We start from the raw sequence: 21,818 nt of genomic DNA, 5'->3' as shown, positions 1-21,818 counted from the left end.
TTCCTGGAGATAGTCAGGATGTCAGAGGTGCTGTCGGCGAGCACGACGTCAAGGCCAAACAAGAGTCCATGTGCAGTGTTGGAGAATTGGAAACTTCCAGAACTAAATGAAGCCCAGGGAGCGTTCTTGAACCAGTGCCTGCAGGTGCGCATGTGCAGGACCCCCTCCAGCCGAGGAGAGAAGGAGGAGAAATGGCACATGGTGTACTTACCACCTTACCCAAGGTCACGTGCCAGGGCTGCCAGGGTGACCTGCCGCTCCGACCATCCAAGCGGCTGCAGGAGCTTGGTGGCCTCTGCCCAGCTGGGTGGCAGATGGCACTTTTGGAGCCGGAGCCTGGAATGTTCCAGACTGGTGCTTGGCCCTCCTGTGTCCCTGGGCTGGCTGTGGGCTGCTTGCAGTGACTGAAGAGGCCTGGAGGACCCAGCAGGGCCCCTGGGCTCAGCGGCCCGCAGGCTGGGTTGAGTTGGTGCATTTGTGAAAAATCTCTCTTTGGGCTTCCCTGGTGGCGCAGTGGTTGAGAGTCCGTCCGCCAATGCAGGGGACACGGGTTCGTGCCGCGGAGCGGCTGGGCCCGTGAGCCATGGCCGCTGAGCCTGCGCATACGGAGCCTGTGCTCCGCAACGGGAGAGGCCACAGCAGTGAGAGGCCTGCGTACCGCAAAAAAAAAAAAAAAAAAAAAATCGCTCTTTACCGCCCACAGCTCTCTTGAGCTGACAGGTGCTCCTGGACCTGCCCGGGGCCGGAGGACATGTGAGTGTCCCTCGGCAGGTGCCTGGGGCCATGTGATCGTGCAGGGCAGGCTGATCATCGCTAGTTCTTTTAAATCCACTTTGGGCTTAAATCTTTGCCTCGGGGAACTTTGCCCCTTTTCCTAGGACAGAGCAGAAGGGTGGCCTTTCTGGCTCTGGCAGGGAAAGGTGAGGCTGGACGGGCTCCCTGTTTGCCCCGACGGTGGAGGGAAGCCCCAGCCGCACTGCAGGAGGCGTGGAGCCCCTGGGCCGTCTGGCAGCCACGGGGTGTGGAACCCCGAGCCCAGCTGCTGCCTGGGCTCCTGGTTCTTCCCAAGAGTCTCAAGCCGGAGGATGAGTCCAGAAACCTTTGTGTTGTTTCCTAGAGCAGGGCTGTCACCTGGATGCGATTGTGTCCCCAGCGGACGTCTGACAGTGTCTGGAGACGTTTGTGGTTGTGACAGCTGGAGATGGGGAGGGGTGACTAACTGGCATTGGGGCGCTGCTTGGCATCCTCTAGCGCCTGGGCTGGCCCCAGGCCTCAAGTTAGCCCCCGCCAGCCCCTGAGCGTCCACACTGCCGCCCGCGGCGGAGGGGGCCCGCCCTGACGCCAGAGCCCCTGCATCACTGCTTTTGTCCTCCGAGTCCTAACACAGCCCCTGGGTCAGGCCTGGTGATCACCACGAGTCCCCAACAAGGAGTGTGGTGAGATCAGACTTCTGGGTTCCTGTTCGGCCAACGATGCCTACGTATTGTTCAGCCAGTACTTGAAATAAAACAAAAACCAGGAACGACAAAGGTCCCTGATGAAACTCTTGGTGTGATCCCATCGGAGCCGGCGGTGGCCGGTGTGTTTTCACTGCGGGCATGTGCTGGTTTCTTTCGCAGTGTTTAGTTGACGGTGTGAACAGCTGGTGTTGGCTCTAGCTCCCCCTAAGCAGTAACTCGGCATCTTCACCATCACTGCGGGTCAGAAGGTGGCGCCCGGCTCTGAAGGCAAAGGCCGTTCTGCTCCCAGCACTCGGCTGGGAGTGGGGCCTGGTACAACTTCAGCCTTCCAGAAGGTTCCATCCAGCATGGACACGACGAGCTGCTTCTCATGGAACAACTTAATGGTGTGGAATGCTGCATTAGATACTAACTTCGGCCTTGGATAGGAGCTTTATTTCATACATGACATTAGGAGAGCGCATTGCTGAATCAATGTTATCCTCTATCAGGCAATTTTAGAGTAAATAATAAAAGTGGGAGTGACAAGAGAAGAAAGCTTGTTTTCTCATTTCTTCATTCTCCCTTTATGTTTATGTACTCATGTTTTTATTTATTTATCATTGTAGTAAAATTTACATAACATCAGAGTTGCCATTTAATCGTTTTTAGGTGCACAGGTCCGTGGCGTTAGGTCCGTTCACACCGTTGTGTGACCATCACCACCGTCCGTCTCCTGGACTTGTTCATCTTGCAGAACTGAGACTCTGTCCCCATTAAACACTAACCCCCGCTATCCCTCCCCCAACCCCTGGCACCCACTGTCTGCTCTCTTTCTCTGTGAAGCTGACCACTCTGGACACCCCATCTCCGTGGGATCACACGGTATCTGTCTTTCTGTGACTGGCTTCTCGTGCTCAGCACACTGTCCTGAGGTTCATCCGGATCGTAGCCGGTGCCAGGATCCCCCTCCTTTGTAAGGTCTCCCCAGGCGTCATGCTTCCTGAGGCCAGGCATTTCCTAATGTGTCTCGTGCGTATTTGGCTCACTTGATCCTGGTGGTCTGGAGATGTAGCTTCTTCTCCTCTCTCCGTATCTTGGGAGAGAATAATTTCTTGTCATTGCTAGAATTTTATAATTTTGGAGGGGAGGAAGGATGCTGGGCCCATAAGCGTGCTCGGAAACAGAATAGTGTGGCAAGATCAAATCACATATTTAATTTCAATGACTGTGGATTTGAAGCTGTAGATATTTTAAAGCCGAACATCAAATTGCTCATCCTTTACCCACGCGTGGGCTTCCTGGTGCCCGTATGTGCATTGCCATTTTTTTTTTTTGCGGTACGCAGGCCTCTCACTGTTGTGGCCTCTCCCGTTGCGGAGCACAGGCTCCGGACGCGCAGGCCCAGTGGCCATGGCCCACGGGCCCAGCCGCTCCGGGGCACGAACCCGTGTCCCCTGCATCGGCAGGCGGACTCTCAACCACTGCGCCACCAGGGAAGCCCGCATTGCCATTTGATTGGAGCAGTGATGTCCCAGCTTTGGGATGACTTGAGGGGACCCTGCAGCCTGGCCTGGGCCCACGTTCAGATGGGGTTTGTTCTTTCCCTCCTGGCTCCTTACGGCCATGGCAAGTTTCTTGCACCTGGTTATATTTTATTTGGGGTGGTAACTAAGAATGGTAGCCACGTGGAGAGTTGATTGAGTGCTTTCCGAGTGCTTGAGGGCGCTTGCCGGCTGTTCCTGCCCAGTGTCTCGGGGGTTTTCCTGGCATCCTCGTCGGGGGTGCCCTTGCTGCTGCGCCCCTTACAGATGGGCCGAGCAGGGCTTGCTCCTAGGAGTCCCTGACCAAGTTAAGGGGGAGACCGGGCACGAGGTCAGGACTGGGGAGGGTCATGACATGGCCCCGTCACAAAAATATACCTAACGCGTCATTTTCTTCCTTCCCGAAGATGTTTCTGGCACTGGGATCCCCTGACGTGGTATGTCGGATCGTCTGTCGAGCGCAGCTTGGAGGCTGGGTGTTCTGCACACAGCTTACCTGAAGCTGCTGTGCGTGGGTGCGTCTGTGGCTGTGGGGACGTGGGCCCAGCCTCCCGTTTCATCCTCTTGATGTCACAGTGGAAGTAGGAGGACCCGCGCGCGTGGATGCTGGGGACGCAGGGAGGAAGGGCACTGTTGCCGCCGCTGGGATTCTCAGGAGGGGCAGCGGAGGCGAGGGTCCTGGACGGGACACCCCTGGCGAGGGGCATCGCCCTTCCAGCAGGGAGCCAGCGTTTGGTGTTTAAAAGAGCCATGTGTGTGCCTCAGAGCTCCTGGGATAGCCTGGGGCATCCGTTTTCACATGTAAACTAGACGCATGGTGTGCAGTGAGTGACTGGTGGCGAGGCCCGGGACCCCGGACAGGTGGGTTGTATGTGCTGCCTGATCCTGAGCCCCCTGAGCTGTCTTTCAATCTCTTTTTTTTTTTTTTTTTTTTTTGGCCACGCTGCATGGCATGTGGGATCTTAGTTCCCTGACCAGGGATCCAACCCGCGCCCCCTGCTTTGGAAACGCGGAGTCTTAACCACGGGACTGCCAGGGAAGTGCCCCCCGCGAGCTGTCGTGGTTGACCAGCGGGTGCCAGGTTGAGGGGACTGGCCCAGGTGCCCCCCCGCAAGGCAGGTTGGGGTCCCCACTGACGCCTGGACCCCAGGCCTGGCTCCTCCTCTGAGTGGGGTGTGGATGCAAAGATAGGTCACAGCTGGAGGAGGGGGCCGGGGGAGGAGTCAGGGTGGGGGGGCTCGAGGTCACTTCAGGTGAAGGAAGAGTGGCCAAGGGATTCAGATACTAAGGTGGAGGGCATGGTGCAGTGGGCCCAGGCTCGGGGCCCTGTAGGAGGGAACATCCCCTGAAACAGGAGCTCTGTGTCGGGGAGCTCTGTGTCGGGGAGCATCCCTCAGGCCCAGGCTCCTGGGTGGGGGTGGGCTTTGGGGGGCTGCCTGGGGCCTGCAGGGGAGGGGCTGTGAGGACCCCGCCTCCAGCAACTTGAGGGGAGACGATGGTAGAAATGACAGGGCGAGGACGTGGGTTCCAAAGGAGGAGAAACCCAAGGCGCGGGCTGCCACTGTCGGCGAGGTCCCGGCGTGCGCGGGGACAGGGAAGGAGGGACTGTAGATGCGTCAAGAGCAAGTGCATCGTCCGATTTGCCTGAGATGCTGGTGCTTGAATGGGGCCCTCCCCTTCAGACCTGAGGCCCCTCCTCCCTGGAGGGGGCAGGATAAGCAGCGTCTTCTGAGGCCAGCGTGCCCGCCAGGCCTGACACCAGCATTTGCCCTACTGCGGCCCGAACCCCCATCACCCTGTTCCCGGGAAGGAAACCACTTCAAAGTACCCCCGCTGGCTGGCAGGCACTCCCTGCCCCTGGTGAGGCCCGGGAGGGGGCAGGAGGGCAGCCTTTGTGTCAAACCGGCTGGACGGCAAACAATGCCCAGTGGATGTGGCCGCAGCCGGCCTACTGCACCGTCACGGGCTGTGCCAGCCAGGCCTGGCAGGGCGTTGGCGGTAGGAGACGGGGAAGCCCCCCAAGTTAGACCACGGTGCGTGTGGAGTGGGGTGACCAAGACGCTGGCGAGGGGTGTTGGTCCCTCCTGGCACCGCTTCTTCTCCAACTGCTGGTGGCCCTACCTCACTGCGTTGTCCCCAAGGCTGCAGGTGTATAACGGGTTAGAAGCCGGCCTCTTTCCACGTGGACCCTCCGAGCCAGGACCGTAGTCCTCTGGACCCTCTGCCCAACGTTGGAGGGGCTCAGACTCAGTCGGTCTGGGCCTGCCACTTGCTGCCCAAGTGACCTCGGCCGGGCTTGCTGGTCAGCTCCCTTGTGCCTTGGTGTCCTCATCTGTGCAGGACCAGCAGAGGTGTCCCTCGTGGGCTGTGACAAGGACTGGAGGGGCGGCACCGTGGAAGGTGTCGGTGCGGAGCCGCTGCGGGCAGTGGTGGGGCACCGTCCGGGTCAGCGAGGTCTACACCATGGACGTTTCCCCCGCGTCCACCCCCCACTGCCCTACGCCAAGGGTCCAAGAGGCGGCAGCGTCACAGGACCTTCCCCTGCCCCCGTGGCCTTGTCTCCACCAACCCACATTCCCATCTGTGCGGGGTGGAATAGCGCCCCTCCAAGTTCACGGCCCCCTGGAACCTCAGCATAGGTGTTATTTGGAGGTTGGATCTGAGCAGATGTGATCAAGCTAAGCATTGACACCTCCTGGATTCGGGCGGATCCTGATCCAACGACTGGTGACCTCTTTAGAAGGGAATCTGGGCACAGACTCACGTGGGGAGAGGCCATGTGACGATGAGGCAGGGACGGGAGTGAGGCATCTTCCAGCTGGGGATACCAAGGACCACCAGCAGCCACTGGACTCTGGGACAGAGCCACGGGACAGATTCTCCCTCCGAACCCCACGTGGAGCCGACCCTGCTGACACTTGATCTTGGACTTCTGGCCTCCAGGCTGTGAGAGGATCAGTTATGTGAGCCTCGGGCTGTGGTGCAGCCCCAGGACTGACACAGCCTCCCGCCACCGACTGGCCAGGCCTTGCTGCTTTTTCGCATTTTGTGCTGGGAAGATGGTTGCACTCCACTGTGTGACAATGTCCATTCCTCCCTGCTGCCTCCTGGGGTCCTCCTGCCTTGCCTCTTGCAAACTCGGCTGTGTCCCCTGCCCCCTTGTGGGCCACTGGCTCCTTGGGCACCGAGACCCCTAGGGCTGAGCGGGCCACAAGGATGAGATTGTAGACGACGGCTGTCCTCTGACCAGAGCTGGACGCGTGGACTGGCCCCACCCTCCGTGAAGACCTGCGAAGCCCCCCTCACCTGCACCGTCGGGGGTTTTGCGGGAAGCACCTGCCGGTGGGCACCCCACAGCCCTGCTCTGCCATCTGTTCTGTCTCTTTCCCGCTGTGACTTAGGGACAATGAAGTGACTCACCGTTCCTAGGGAAAGCTGTGGAAACTGTGCTGGCCTGGTTTGGAGACGTTGGTTCCGGCGCTGTTGTTTCCAGATACGGACAAAGTGCCTACAGCACAGGTTGGGGGGAGCTCTGGGTGAGCTCTGTGTTTTCCAAAATGAAAACAGCCTTCTAAGTGATAAACCTAATGGATGCTCGGGCAGGAGAATAAAACGATACAAGAAAGTTTAGGGGAAGAAGCGAAAATGACCTAAATGTCAGCAACATTCCTGACCAGTACTTCTCCAAGCCGTCAGGGTCCATCAGAAACAAGGAAAGTCTGAGAAAGTCCGTCACAGCCGGAGGAGTAAGGAGACAGGACGACTCGTGTCATGTGGGGTCCTGGGACAGAGAAAGGACAGTAGGTAAAACCAAGGAAGTATGAGTGGCCTATGGACTTCAGTTAATAATGTGTCCGTATCGCTTCATTCATTCTGACAAATACCCCACGCTGACGTCATAATAGTATTAATGGCAGGGGAACCTGGGTGCTGGGTAGACGGGACCGCTCTGCACTGTCTTCGCAATTTTTCTGTTAATCTAGAACTGCTCCAAAATAAAAAGTTTATTGAAAAGCAAAGTCAGCGACCCAGATAGAATCGCTGTCAGCACTGAAGTTTTTGCTGTCCCTGCCGACGGCTCTCTGGATTTGTGTGCAAACATATTTTTTTGTCTCGTGTGAAAAGTGACTTACTTTTCCCTTTTAACATCACGTTGTCTGGATCTGCCCTGACACCAGTGGAGGCGAGTGTCACCTAGCGGGTTTCTCTGAGCCGAGCTACAGGGTGAGAACAGCCGTCCTTTATTTCAGCGGCTCCCTGTTGATGGGCAGTCGCATTTGTGCTCGTGGCGACTCAGAAATCCAACCCAGATGAGTTAAGCACAGAGCGTATTCATTGTCTCCAGGACCTGGTAGTCCAGGACGGCCCATGGTCTTGAAAGAAATTAACAGTAAAATTAACAGTAAGGTGTGTATTTTATTTTGCAGCACGTTGGATGTGAGTTAATATTTAATGCTATTTTCTGGTCATTACGTGGCTCCTTGTTCCTGGGCATTCCTCCATGCCGTGCCTTCCTGGGCTCCCTGCCCATCCCCGGGGAGGGAGTGGGCAGAAGAGCCTGGAGCATGCCCAGACGGCCTGAACTTAGAGCTTAAAATCGGCATGACCCTCGAATCTTGGACCAGAACAAATTTGTGTGTGGTTTAAGATTAAAAGGTTGTTTCTTAACAACTGCCACCAGGAAACAAACAATATCCTATATTATTGTAATGGGCCTTCGCAAAAAAAAAAAAGAAAAGAAACACCCACAGAAAAATAGCTTAGATGGAAAAATGGAGGCTCTGATGCTGTTTGTGTCAGTGTCAGTCTTGGGGTTAAAGAGATGCCACTGGAAGAGGGACTCTCCCCTCCCTCCCTCCCTTCCCTGAATGTTTATCCAGGAGCTTCTGAGTGCCAGGGACTGTTCTAGAAGTGACGGGCACAGCAGGAAAAAGACCTACAAGTTCTTGGTCCTCATGGGTTCACTGCGGGGAGAGACAGATATGAACAAATAAAAAGCAGCTTGCGGCCGCTCCTGTGAGGGAGTTAAAGTGAGGATGTGGCAGAGCATGGGGTCTGTGGAGGGCCCCTCTGATGAGGGACATGCCGCCGAGACCCGGGTGGCCCCGGGAGCAGCCACCGGCGACAAGGAGGGCGGTGTTCCAGGAGGAAGATGAAGTGTGCAAAGGCCCTGAGGCAGCGAGGTGTCTCTAAGACAAGGGAGGGTGACGGGGACGGACCACGTAGGACCATAAGATAGGGTAGGCAGTATGGGTTTTATCCTGGGTGCCTTTGGGGGCCCCAAGGGAGTGGTGTGATGTTTTAGTATGAGTGCTGTGGCCATAGTGTTTTAGGACGTTTTAGGACATTCCAATGTTTTAGCACTACTGCTGTGGCCACAGTGTGAATAAATGTGCCCTGTTGCCTGGGTGTAGCTGGCGTGTGGGGGAGGGAAGGAGGGTGGTGCTATCTCTGAGGCTTCGTGCCGTATGGGCTGTGCCATCTTTTGCCGTAATTTCTCTTCCTCATTACTTATTCCAGCCACTGGCCCTTTGTTTTGTTTTGTTTTGAATTTTATTTATTTATTTATACAGCAGGTTCTTATTAGTTATTATTATATACATATTAGTGTATATATGTCAATCCCAATCTCCCAGTTCATCCCACTCCCCCACCCCCGCTTTCCCCGCTTGGTGTCCATACGTTTGTTCTCTGCGTCTGTGTCTCTATTTCTGCCCTGCAAACAGGTTCGTCTGTACCATTTTTCTAGATTCCACATATATGCGTTAATATACGATATTTGTTTTTCTCTTTCTGACTTTCTTCACTCTGTATGACAGTCTCTAGGTCCATCCACGTCTCTCCAATTCCCAATTTCATTCCCTTTGACAGCTGAGTAACGGTCCTTTGTATACGAGCAGCAGATACGGTCTCAGCATCCACCTTCTGCTCTGCGGAAGCTGCACACAGAGCTGAGCCCTTACCTCGCCGGCCTTAGGGTTTTACACCAGCCTTTGGGGTGCCCTCCCCACAACGAGGTCATACAAATATTATTTCCTCTTTCAGATTTGGTCCTTCCAGGGAATTCCCTGGTGGTCCAGTGGTTAGGACTCCGTACTTTCACTGCTGGGGGCCTGGGTTCAATCCCTGGTCGGGGAACTAAGATCCTGCGAGCCGTGCAGCCAAAAAAAGAAAAAAAAAAAAAAAATGGCTTTGCCAGGTTATCGTGAGGACCAGATGGAACAGTAATGCTTGGTGCCTGACCTACTAGGCGATGGTCGTAATTACTGGGGGGAAGCCAGGGCCCCCCTCCACCAAGCATGTGTTCGTGAAACTTGACTTCCCAGGGTCTCAGTTTTTGTCACCTCTCAAATGGGGCGATGATGGTTCTCTCAGAATCCCTCGGAATCTCAGGTTTGCCCCTGAATGTGTTGTGACTTGTGGAGCAGTTATGCTTCTCCGTTGTCTGGACAAGTTTTGTGGCGCGCGGTGCCCCCCGCCAAAAGTGGCTTGTGGCTCCTGCGTCTGAGGCAAACAGTCCCAGGCGCAGAAGCTTCTGTGCTCTGCTCCCCGTTGTTCTAAGGGCTCCCTGCAAGCTTGTGCCTTGGTGGGGACTGTGCTGGGTCCAGAGTGACAAGATGGCCTCCAAGTTGTGTCACCTGAATGCATCCTCTCAGTGGTCCTAAGACTTTCCTCCAGCTTCCCGGAAGTAAGCTGGAAATAAGCCTGCCTTTCGGCTACAGCTTCGAGAGGGGTGGGACCCGCCGGGGGCTCACGGGCTTGCCCAGACGCCTCATGGAAACTGGGGTGGGTGTGCTCATGGGGGGATCCATCAGGGCTGCAGGGACACGGATCTGAGCTGAGCCAGAAGGATGTGAACTTTGCCAGGTTTTTCTCGGGTCCCAGAGCACATTTGGGGGGCCGGGCACTGGGAGGCAGGTGAAGACCCTCTGGGCAGCATGGCTGCATCTATCAGGGCTGCCCTGGAGGTGATGATGCTGCCCTGTGGCCATCGTGAGCAGAGCTCCTGTGGCGGCCCCTGGACAGCTCCTCTGGTTCTGGGCTCGGAACCTATGGTGTGCTCAACCTGGTAACCCAAATACTCCACCCTTTCCAGTCCCCAAGTCCTAAGTGGCTCGTTTTGTGAGCGGTTCACCTGTGTTGGCTGAGATGCAGCCTCCTCTTGTGTGTCTTTCTGAAGCAGCACGTGCTGTCCTGTCCTGTGTGCTGGGCGCCTGGAGATAAGTCGGTCACAGCTAAGAGCGGAGAAGCCGCCAGCATTGCACAAGACAAGGCCGTACCTGGGCTGGACCGTGCTGGACACTGGGGTCTGAACTGGGCTGGGGGATGGGCAGGGTCACCTAGTGGCTGGAACAGGTGCAGAGGAGGTAAAGCAGGGGCTCTGCGTCCCCACGTGTCTGGAGCAAAGCGTGTGAGGCTGGGGGTCTGGATTGTGGTGGTTGTTGAGACGCCCTGATGAGCAGTTGGGGGATTTCCATTGGGGGCTTCTGAGCTTGACGGGCATGATGGGAGCCGAGTGTGGAAGGAGGGGAAGGGGGTCTGGGACGTGGGGTGAAGGTGGTGGTCATGGGTGGGTCGGGGCAGGGCACGGGGCTCGGGGGTGTTGTTCCCGGTTGGGCCGGGGTGGGGACCGGGCAGGCCCCCAAGTGACGCCCCCTTGTGTCTCGCAGACGGCATCCACAGTGTGGCGGCGCTCTGCACCCTGCGGGTCACCGTCATCACGGACGACATGCTGACCAACAGCATCACCGTGCGCCTGGAGAACATGTCGCAGGAGAAGTTCCTGTCCCCACTGCTGGCCCGCTTCGTGGAAGGGGTGGCCACGGTGCTGTCCACCACCAAGGACGCCGTCTTCGTCTTCAACATTCAGAACGACACGGACGTCAGCTCCAACATCCTGAACGTGACCTTCTCGGCCTTGCTCCCCGGAGGCGTCCGGGACAAGTTTTTCCCATCGGAGGACCTGCAGGAGCAGATCTACCTGAACCGGACGCTGCTGACGGCCGTGTCCACCCAGCGCGTCCTGCCCTTCGACGACAACATCTGTCTGCGAGAGCCGTGCGAGAACTACATGAAGTGCGTGTCGGTGCTCAAGTTCGACAGCTCGGCCCCCTTCATCAGCTCCCCGACCGTGCTCTTCCGGCCCATCCATCCTGTCAACGGGCTGCGCTGCCGCTGCCCGCCCGGCTTCACCGGTGACTATTGCGAGACTGAGATTGACCTGTGCTACTCCAGCCCCTGCGGTGCCCATGGCCGGTGTCGCAGCCGGGAGGGCGGCTACACCTGCGAGTGTCAGGAGGACTTCACAGGTACGTGTCAGCCTGCGCGGGTCCCGGGGTGGCACAGGCGGTGGGGCGGCCCCGGGTCACCTCTGCTTCACACGAGGCCCCCAGTCCACAGGTCGGAGGGTGTCAGGTGGTTTTCTCTGTCCACTTCCCTCCTCGGGGGCAGGGTCAAAGGATGGACCATGGGCCTGGGCGTTGGCTCCACTTGCTGAGCACAGCCCCGAGGTCTGTACTGATCCCGTGCCACTTAAGCCACCCTCTTTATAAGGACAGCAGGAGGGGGATGATTGTGCCAGAGCCACCTAAAAAATCTGCATGTACGTAATGACAGGTGCTTTTTATAAGTGGCTTCAAATTTAAAGCAGTTCATTACGGACTTCGAGTTTAATCGGTTACTGGAAAACAGTGTGATAACTGGGATAGAAATTGTGAGCCTCTGATCACTTGGGTCTGGAAAAACCGTTGGTTTTTTTCATGCCTCATTGTCACTGTAGAAATTACTCACCTTCTCTGCCTTGAAGATACACTTACCTCGAGACGTCCTGATTTGTCACAAAGATGAATTGCTCTAAAGGCAGCCAATGGTTGTTTTTAAAAATAAAAAACCCGCCGAGGGCAGTACAGAAACATATGCTCTTGCTTTGGTCTTCGATGGTCTGTTACATAGAAGGACGGCCCACTTGACAAACAAGTGTACTGTTGCAGATGGTGACCGTCTGTCTTTTTGGAAAGTTCTCTGAGGTTGGGTGGGACCTGATTCGTCTCGGAGGTGGTTTTGAGAGTCTTCCGCGGACCGTGTCCTCGGTTGACGTGTTTGGTGTAAACACTGGAGAAATGGTTTCCGTGCGTGTGGGACGCAGCGCAACTGATGGAGCCTAGGATGGCGCTTACAGTATTAACAGGTATTCATCGGGCAGGAAGGGAGTAAGCCTGGGGTGGGAGCACAGAGAGAGGAAGGCGGCCGTGTGGTGCTTTGCATCTGAAGGGAGGAGCCCCAGCCAGAAGAGGGGGCGTTGGGCAGCCTGGGGAGATAGGTGTGCGCCCCGGCTTGCCGCGTCTGAGCACCAGCCTGGTTATAATCCGCTGGCACCGCTGTGGTGAGAAAGGCTCGATCGCCTGCCTGTGTCTCTCCTCCCCTCGCCCGTCTGTGTCTGTCTGCCTGTCCATCCGTCCTGTCCAGCTCTGGAGATCTCTTCCCCGCGGTCTCTCAAGTGTTAACCCTAAATTCCTGGCTACGCTGGAGCTTGGTGGTGAGCCGGGAAGGAAGGCAAAGGCGACTCCAGCCCCCAAGCCCACGCCTGAGTCATCGGGGGCTCTGGTTGTGCCGAGGAGCCGTGCCACGCAGGTGGGGGTCCTCTCCCTCCTCCCCTTCCCTCTCCACGGCGTTGAGGTGGCATCTCGGCCTCTTCTGAAGTGCCTGACCAGGTGTGCCAGCCGCAGCACAGTCGGCCTCCCTCACGGTGGAGCAGCGTCTCCCCCGGGGCTGGTGTCCCTGTCCCCCTCCCTGCCACGTGGCCTGGATGGGGGAGAGCTTCTGCGGATGACTCCTGCTTCAAGTGGGGAAGCCGTAGCCCCGGGCCCGGGGACAGAGCCTGGTGCCCTCCAGGGAGTCAGCCAGTGAGCAGTTGTCCACTCGCTCCAGGAGTATTAGTTGAGTGCCTGCTATATGCCCGGCCAGTGCACGCAGCGGACCTACCCCTGCCCAGTCAGGTGGGCCCCCCAAGGTGACCGGCCCTCTCCCTGGTGGAGACATGTAGTGGTGGGGACCTGGTGGGGGACAGCCCTAAGCACCCCCAGAATCTGGTGATTTCATCTTGAAGATGGGTCTGAAGGGTGGGGCCTACCTCGGTCGAGGACACCAGCTTGTCTCGTGGCTGCAGCAGCAGTCCTGGCTTCCAGGAGTCCCGGATGTGAGCTTGGGGCCGTGTCTGGGCAGGATAAGTAGAGGCTGCTAGGGACCCGTGGACCCTGGATCCCCTCCAAAGAGGCCTCAACCCATTGGGTGGAAAGGACTTCCAGAGTTCTCAAATTTTGTTTTCATCGCCAGAGTCATTTCTAGAGAAATTATGCCTGGGAATGACCCACTGTGTCATCACCACTGAAATGTCTTGATTGGCAGGGGGCTAATTTGAATGTCTTTGGTACTAAATTATCATATGTATTTCCCTCCGAGATAAGACTGATTCAGACTGATTATTTTTACTCGGTCCCCCTTCCTCTCTTTCTTCCTTTCTTCCTTTGAAGCCCTGCTCTCTTGGTTCAGGTAATTGAACCCATTTATTCGCGGTGAAAGCCGTGCTGTCGTCGCCAGGGTTTTATTACTTGCTCCCTGGTAAGCCGAGCTCGGGCCTGGCGGGCGGGAAGCTGGAAGGGGCCCAAGGCCTCCGGAGGACCCTGGCTTCCTGTGTTGCCAGACGGGAGACGAGCTGGGTGAAGGAAGGTATCAGTTAATTTCAGGAAAAGCTCATGAATTTGATGCTGGAAAAATACCCCGACAGCTCCCCTGTGTTTCTTCAGTCCACTTTGGCCTCAGGGAAGCTCCGAGGCCCCAGGGAACATGACCCCCCCCCCCCCGTCCTTGCAGGGAGAAGGCATCTCCCCTTCTCACGGCTCTGCATGGAGGCCTGGCGGGGGTCTGCAGGGGACCCCACTCTGAAGGGAACGGGGACAGAAGGACTGGAGGCATCGAGGCGCAGCTCAGCGACTGTCATGTGTGACAAGCATGTGTGCCGGGTTCCTTGGTCCCGGCTCCTCTGTCTTCCGGCCTGTGAACAGCATAGCTTTGGCTTTGGCTTTGCTTTTGGTTAAGCTCCCCAAGGACGTAGCCCGTTCCTCCCATCTCCCCACCCCCGCACCTGCCGTCCCTCTGTCCTTACCTACCTCAGGACCCAGCTCAGCGCTGTCCCTGCTGTCGGAAGGTTCTGGAAGTTTTCCCAACTTCCTTGGACAGTGACTGTCGATCTTGGAAACTTCCTTGGTGCCTTGTTCACGCGTTGGTTGCTCTGCTCTCATTTTGGGTGTGATCCACTTATTTCCAGGACCCTCAGGACAGCAGCGACCTGCAAATAGTACTTATTGGGCACTTAACGTGCTGTACTGTTCCAGATGATGCTACACTGTTACCCCAATCCTCCTGGCATCTGTACGTCCCCGTTTTATAAATGGAGAGACTGTGGTACGGGACCTTAAAGTTTCTAGCCCAGAGGTTGTCAGAGGGGGTGATTCTGCCCCCGGGGGACACATGACAGTATCCAAAGGTGTTTTTGGTTGTCTCAGCTGGGGGTGGGGTGCTCGTGGCTGGAGGCCAGGGGTGCTGCCTTGCATCCCCCAAGGGTACAGGCCGCCCCCCACAGAGAATGGTCCTCGTGTCTGTGGTGGAGGGAGGAGCCCTGCTCTAGACCCGGGCGGGGGTGAGTCAGGATTCGAACCCGGTGCTCTGGCCTCTGAGCTCAGGCTTGTCCGCCCCGTGGATTCCTCGAGGGCGGAATGGCCTGGTTTGCCTGTTTACTGGGTCCTTTCTCTTGCTTCCTTGACTCCACAGCATCTATTAAAAAGCGCCTTCTGCATGCAGGGTTCCGAATGAAGTGTGATGGGTGAGAAGGAGAACCGTCGCTGAGCAGTGGCCCCAGGGAGAGGGTTTCACTCGCCGTCACCCTGTTACCCGAGGGGGTGGCAGGAAACTCTTCCCGCCCAGGAGGACACTGGACTAAACCCATCCAGGGCAAGCCTCAGGATGTGATTCTGCGTCCGGGTCCTGTGGCCTCTTGATGCGTCGTCTCCCTAATTAAAGAGTCTAATCACTCCTCGCTGACGTGGCGGAGAGCACGTGTCCGCCCAGGCTCTGCTCCAGGCCCTTTCCCCGTGCCTGTCACAACCCCATGAGGTAGGGACAGTTGTCACCCATTTCAGGGACACCAAGATGCAGAGCCGGGTGGGGGGCCCCGGGGATTTCCTTCCAGAGCCTCAGGGGCCGGCCCCGCCCCACCCCACTGCCCCTTGCTCGCCTTCCAGAAACATGCCCGGCTCCTCTCCCCGGGGCCCTGCCCCTCGAGTGCGCTTTCCCTTGTCTTCCGGAACGTCACCTCCGTGTCCCCGTTCCTCTGCCCGCCCCTCGCCCACGGCAGAGGTCGGCGGCTCGAGTCCACATCTGCTTGGTGCTGTCTGCTCCCTCCCCGCTGCGTCCAGCATCTTTGTCCGTCAGCACCGTGCCGGGCATACAGTAGGCACGTGATAAACACCCACGCGGGACGACGGGGCCAGGGGTTAACTGGGCCATTCCTCCTCGCAGGCCTCAGAAGACGTCCTGGAGTTCTGGGATTCTGTGCTGTGCTCAGAGCAGAGCCTCTGCCGCTCCCGTGGCTGAGCTGGAGGGGATGGGGCTCCCCCTTCCGTCCGCTGTGTCCCTTCCTGTCCTGCTGGTGGGTGTGCCCGCGCGGCCCCGGCCCACGGCTGCCTTGGAATCCCTTCCCCTTCGTCACACATCCTCCCCCCAGGATGAGAGCTGCGGGCAGCGGTTTATGTCACAGCCGCGTGGGCCCAGGGGTGCATTCCTGAGAGGGCGGCAGCTTTGATGTCACCGGGGAAGGAGGGCTTTCAGGGACCTCTCGGTCATCTGCGTGTCGAGGGGGACAGAGGGGAGGGTCTCGTCCATTCCTGAGCCTCTGTGTTTAGACCCTAGGCCGCTTGTCTGGGTTCAGAGGGTGTTTTGGCAAATACCAGCCAACAGTCCTGCCTCTGTGCGTGAAGCACACGGCTGTCCCTGGGCTTCGGACATCCAGGCTGCTGGACCCTGTGTCGTCAGGGGTGTGCCCCAGCTGGATTTAGCCTGGTTTTGGGATCAGAGGGTCAGGGGCCACTTAGGAGAGTCTCAGTGACGCTGGGTTTGAGCTTGGTGCTAACAGCCCCAGGATGGGGTGTCCCAGTTATCCTGTGAGGGGGGCTTCTGGGACCCTGACTGTCCCCCGGGGTGACCTCAGCAGGGCTGGGGGCCCTGACTGTCCCCAGGGCCAGGATATTTTGTGTAGGTTCAAGGCCAAGAGAAACTTCTAATGTAAAAATCGAATCATCTTTTCTGCTCATGGGGAAAAATTTAAATCAATTCTGGCACTTCTCTGATTCTTACTCCAGCTCTGAGTTTTATCTTGAATTCTCTCATCAGCGTAATAGTATCTCCATCGTCCTGGGGTACACTGACCCTGCACCCCCACATTAGACTACAAATGCTTCGTGCGTCTGAGCCGTGCTGTCCTCCTGTGGGGTGACATTCACATAACACAAGAGAAATGAGTTTGCTGCACTTTACTGCAATTTACTGGATTAAAGCTCCACTTGGAAGAGTTCGTCTTCAAGTTGAATTTAGTCCTTAAACCGGAGAGTTAATTATCATTCAAAATGAAAATCGTTACCTGGCCTATAATTAAAATCTCAAATAAAGCAGAAACAGAATCCTTTCTTAGGAAAATGTACTTTTCAAATACTCAGGATTACTCCAAGTTTCTCTCTCTTTAGCACCTCTGCCGTCTTTGACGTTGGGCTCTTTCTACTGGTTCCAGGTTGGGGGTATCCAGCATTTCTCTAGTACATTATTGTAAAGCTAGGGCATTATTGCACTTCAGGAAGACTTTGTTTTCCATTAAAATCATATACAGAGAGATTGCGGTGGGGATAAATTTAGCCAGGGATCTCCTTTCCTCCTCCATGGAATTCTGTCCCCCAAAGCTGGGGTTTTGACAAACAGAATAATCCCCCTCCTTGCATCTGGCCTGGGTGTCTGTGCACAGCCAAACGGCCACTGGGGACAGGGACGGGGCTAATGGCTTCTGTTAGCTTCCTGGGGCTACTGTCACAAAGGACCACACACTGGGTGGATTAAAATAACAGAAATTGGACTCCCCTGGTGGCGCAGTGGTTAAGAATCCACCTGCCAATGCAGGGGACACGGGTTCGAGCCCTGGTCTGGGAAGATCCCACATGCCGCAGAGCAACTAAGCCCGTGTGCCACAACTACTGAGCCTGTGTGCCACAACTATTGAAGCCCGCGCACCTAGAGCCCATGCTCCGCAATAAGAGAAGCCACCGCAATGAGAAGCCCGTGCGCTGCAATGAAGAATAGACCCCGCTCACCGCAACTAGAGAAAGCCCGCGCGCAGCAACGAAGACCCAACGCAGCCAAAAATAAAATAAATTTATTAAGATAAAAAATAACATAAATTTATTCTCTCACAGCTCTGGAGGCCTGAAGTCCAAAATCAAGGTGTCGGTGGGGACTTGCTCCCTGCAGAGGCCCTAGGGGAGAGTCCTTCCTGCCTCTTCTCAGCTTCTGGTTGTCCTGGGTGGTCCTTGGCTTGTAGCTGCATCTCTTCAGTCTCTGCCTCTGTCCTCATATGGCACCCCCCGCCCCCAGTGTGTTCTGTCTCTGTGTCCAAATTTCCCTCATTTTAAAAGGACACCAGTCATTGGACTAGGGCCCGCGCTAGTCCAGCATAATCTCATTTTAACCTGATCACATCTGTGAGAACCTATTTCCAAGTGAGATTAATTCACAAGCACCAGGGGTTAGGGATTGAACATGATTCGGCTGCTGGGAACACAGTTCCACTGGCCTCAGGGCTTCTGGGGGTTGGTGGTGATGGCCACTTCTTGTCGACCTGCTTGTCGAGCGTCTGCTGGGACAGAGGACACTCTGACAGGCTTCTGTGGTTCGTTTTCTTTTCAGAGATCTGAAAACAAGCGTTCCTCGTGTCCACCCAGCCAGCTTCTGGGTGGGTCAGATGAGCTGGGCGCAGGGCGTGGGTCGGTGAGGAACACAGGTATACGCCGAAATGTCTGACCACGGTGAGCAGAGTGGCCTGAGGACATGCCACGTGCGGTTAGAACCTTCCTGGGTCGTCGTACCCGCTGTCCGAGGGGAGACGAGGCTCCTTGGCCAGTTCCTGCCAGGAGTCTCCCCCATGCAGGCTGTGAGTATCTGGTGTGTGCGCATGTGGAGAGCAGCTGCTTCTGCAGAAAGAGCCGGAAGGCAGCTCCATGAGAGCAAGGACTGGCCTTGCCTTCTCCCCCCTCAGCTCGTGTCCTGCAGCTGCTGTGAGAGTCCCACAGACGAGTGGCTTTAGCAGCCCAGGTTTATTTTCGCGGAGCTCCTTCTGGAGGCGCCGGGGGAGAATCTCTCCTTTTCCAGCTTCCCGTGGCTGGCGGCCCTTCCTCACCTCACGCCAGCCTCTGCCTCTGTCATCACAGCTTCACTGCTGACCCTCGTCCCCCACGAGGACCCTGGCCATTACCCCGGGCCCCCAGGAGTCCAGGGTAACTTCCCTGTCTCAAGTCTCAAGATCCCTACCTGACCCACGCCTGCCAAGTCCCTTCTGTGGTGTGAGGTCACATGGCCTCAGGCTCCAGGGAGTAGGATGTGGATGTCTTCGGGGCTCCGTATACCTCCCACCGGCGCCCAGCACCCCCTTGACGCTCAGTCAGTATTTGTGGAGGGAGGAGTAAGCAAGGCCTTTGCCATCGACCCTGGGGTCCGTCCCCGCTGTTTCTCTGGAGGCACCACGTGGACCAAGGGCCACCGGGAGTTACTGGGAGTCCAGTTTGAGCCCTTGACCCGTGAGTGGCCACCCCCGACTTTCCCAGGGAGAGTGGTCTCCACTCACGCTGTTGCCCATCGCCCCCTCCTGAGCCCTTTCCCTGATGTGGACAGACAGATGTCTCTTGTCGTGCTCCCAGTGCCTGCAGGGCTGGGGTAACGGGGTGAGACTTCTCTGCTGGGGTCGCCGGGCGCAGCTGCAGGAGGGAGTGTGTGTCAGCCAGGGCAACGCGGCTGTCCTGAGTCCAAGCGGCGAATAAAGAATGCGCGTTCTTCTCTAGGTGTTCATCTGTCCCGGGAACGTCCCTCCTCCCAGCACCACGCAGGAAGGGGAATTTGAACCATCGGGGGCCGAGCCGCTGTTTTGCATGGATGATCAAGGTTTTAGTTAGCATTCCAGCTGAGTTTGGACACGTCGCCATTTCAGAGTTGGCACGATTTCCCTACTAGCTGATAAAGTGCTGGGGACGCCCCTTTCCAGCCTCGCTGCCCACAGCTGCGAGTTTACTTTCCACCGACAGGTTCTTCCCATGGTCAGCAGGGACCCTCAGCCCGGCCTCCAGGCTTCCATCTTCTCTGGGGTGCAGGGCATCTCCCACCCCACCCACGCAAGCCCACCCTCTCCAGGAGACCTCCCCAGGCCCTCCCGTGCCCAGACCCTCAGAGGGCCGCATGTCATTAGAACTAAATCATAGTCCTGTGTCTGAGATGCTATCCTGGAGCTGGTTCTTGGGACGTTGCAGGACAGATGCCCCGGCCCCGGGGTTTCCGGGTGACCTCTCCCAAAGCCAGGGCCTCCCTGGATGAGGCAGTTTCCAGGCTGTGCACCGCCCCCCATCCCATGGTCTCTGGAGAGACGCCTGCAGAGGCCCACAAGGGCACAAGGAGGGCCCTGGACAGCCTCCCCGTCGGGCCCCAGGACAGAATGAGTTTCCCTCCCACCAGGCCCCTGGGGGATGTTGGCTGGGGCCCAGGCTGCCCCGGGGTGGGACCCTCCACCATTCTGGGACCCCAGATGTCTCCTGAGCTGCCACCAGCTGTATCCTTCTGAGCCCACATCCTTGGCTGGGAAGGACCCTGCCTTTGCTTTCAGGGGGTTCAGGAGCCAAGATGGGGTTCTGGGCGCTCAGGCCCTGGGGGCCAGCTCGGTGAACTCTCCCCTGGTCACCAGGTGCACCTTTGCCCCAGGCACCCCACGTGCCAGTGTCCGGCCCCGTGGGGGGCCTCCCCCACTGGCTTTGGCAGCCAAGATTTTGGGGTCCACCTGTGTGTGTTCATTTGGTGCCTCCTGGGTCCTTAGCTGCTGCCCACTGGGCACCACAAAGACCTGGGGGACAGAGGGGGCTTTCTCTTCCACGGCTCCAGCTCCGCTGAGGCTTACGGAGTCGCTGAAAGGTGTTAGGGGCGCTGCTTTCTTAGGGGACTGTCCCCAGGAAGAGATTTCTGCTGAGTCTGTCCAGTTTCCGTGGTGTGTTTAGGATTTATAGTGGTTTCCTGTGGCTGCCGGAATAAAAGACTATAGGCTGGGTGGCTTAACACAGCAGAAATTCATCCTCTCACGGTTCCAGAGGTCAGAATTCTGAAATCAAGGTGTGGGCGGGGCGACGCTCCCCCCGAAGGCTCTGGGGACACCAGGGGCGGGTCCCTTTGTCTCTTCCAGCCGTGGTGCCCTTGGGTTCCCTGGGCTTGTGCCTCCATCCTCACATGGTCTGTAAACTGCAGCTGCCCCTCTTTCGTAAGGATTCGCGTGATTGCAGAGGGCCCACCCGGGTAATAAGGAGGGTCTCAGTTCAAGATCCTTAATTTAATCATGTCTTTTGCCACGTGACGTGATTGTCACTCTTTTGCCACATGGGGTGATAGTCACAGGTTCCGGGAATTAGGATGTGGACGTATCTTTTTTTTTTTTTTTGCGGTACGCGGGCCTCTCACTGTTGTGGCCTCTCCCGTTGCGGAGCACAGGCTCCGGACGCACAGGTTCGGCGGCCATGGCTCACGGGCCCAGCCGCTCCGTGGCATGTGGGATCTTCCCGGACCGGGGCACGAACCTGTGTCCCCTGCATCGGCAGGCGGACTCTCAACCACTGCGCCACCAGGGAAGCCCTGGACGTATCTTTTAGGAGCCACCGTTTAGCTGACTTCAGGGTTGGTTATTTTCTGTTCCCCCCACCCCTCAATGGACGTGAGGAGAGGGGGGTAGGGAGAGCACCCCCTTTCTGAAAGGAGGGGGTCCCCAAGTATGGCTGCGGGCTGGGCTGGGCTGGGTTGGGCCGGGCCGGGCCGTGTACCTGCACCAGGAGTTTGGAAAGCACTGCGATTTTTCAGGTTCGCCGGGTTTCAACCTCTCAGATGTGTAGGTAACTCTTGACTTACAGCCAGGAGCCGTGTAGAAGCTGGACTCATTTTTTTTGGCGCTGGAATGCATTTTTAATTTATATTTTAAAAAGATGGGTGTGTCGGGGTTCTGGGAATTTGCTTCAAAGACAGTAGTGAAGTCACCCCGAAGCCCCAGCCTGGGGCAGGCCTGCCATGGTCTGGGCTTCCGGCCTCCCCTCCCTGTGCTGTGGGCAGGTGTCTGGCCTCTGAGGGGCCCTTCCTGGCAGCCTTGCCCCGTAGGGGAGGGGGCTCCAGGGCCGGGCCAGGAGGTGAGGCAGTCCAACAACCTTGAAACTCAGAGGCGGAGGGCGAGAGGCTTGAAGGGAGCTGGGGGCGGGGAGAGGGCCAGTGCGGGGCTTGGGGTGGACAGATGGGGCCTCCAGGCTCAAGAAGCCAGTTCAGAGCAGGGGGTCATGTGACAGCCCCACGTGCCAGGTGCTCAGCTCAAGAGCCTCACAGAATTAGCCGATCTCACCTTGACCCCGGCCTCCTAGGGGCTAGGCTAGCCCCGGGGCCAGAAACAGAAATCCTGCCTTCAGGGAGGGTTTCCAGCCTGGGAAACGGAGTCAGCGGTGGGAAGCCTGCTCGGGAC

At 57.3% G+C, this 21,818-nt stretch overlaps 1 protein-coding gene across 2 annotated transcripts in view; it reads left to right on the top strand.

Moving 5' to 3' along the window:
- Positions 1 to 21,818, top strand: part of CELSR1 (cadherin EGF LAG seven-pass G-type receptor 1) — a 151,112-nt gene that overhangs the window by 42,161 nt on the left and 87,133 nt on the right. For both annotated transcript variants that reach the window (XM_029204612.1, XM_029204611.1), the window contains exon 2: positions 10,654 to 11,292. In XM_029204612.1, the coding sequence (XP_029060445.1) occupies positions 10,654 to 11,292 (639 nt within the window). The remainder of the gene's footprint in view (positions 1 to 10,653; positions 11,293 to 21,818) is intronic.

Source organism: Monodon monoceros, unplaced genomic scaffold (assembly GCF_005190385.1).
Source record: "Monodon monoceros isolate NGI ecotype Baffin Bay Population unplaced genomic scaffold, NGI_Narwhal_1 Super_Scaffold_6, whole genome shotgun sequence".
Lineage (NCBI taxonomy): Eukaryota > Metazoa > Chordata > Mammalia > Artiodactyla > Monodontidae > Monodon > Monodon monoceros.
The sequence above is the reverse complement of the archived record's forward strand: the minus strand, read 5'-3'. Positions and strand labels throughout refer to the sequence as shown.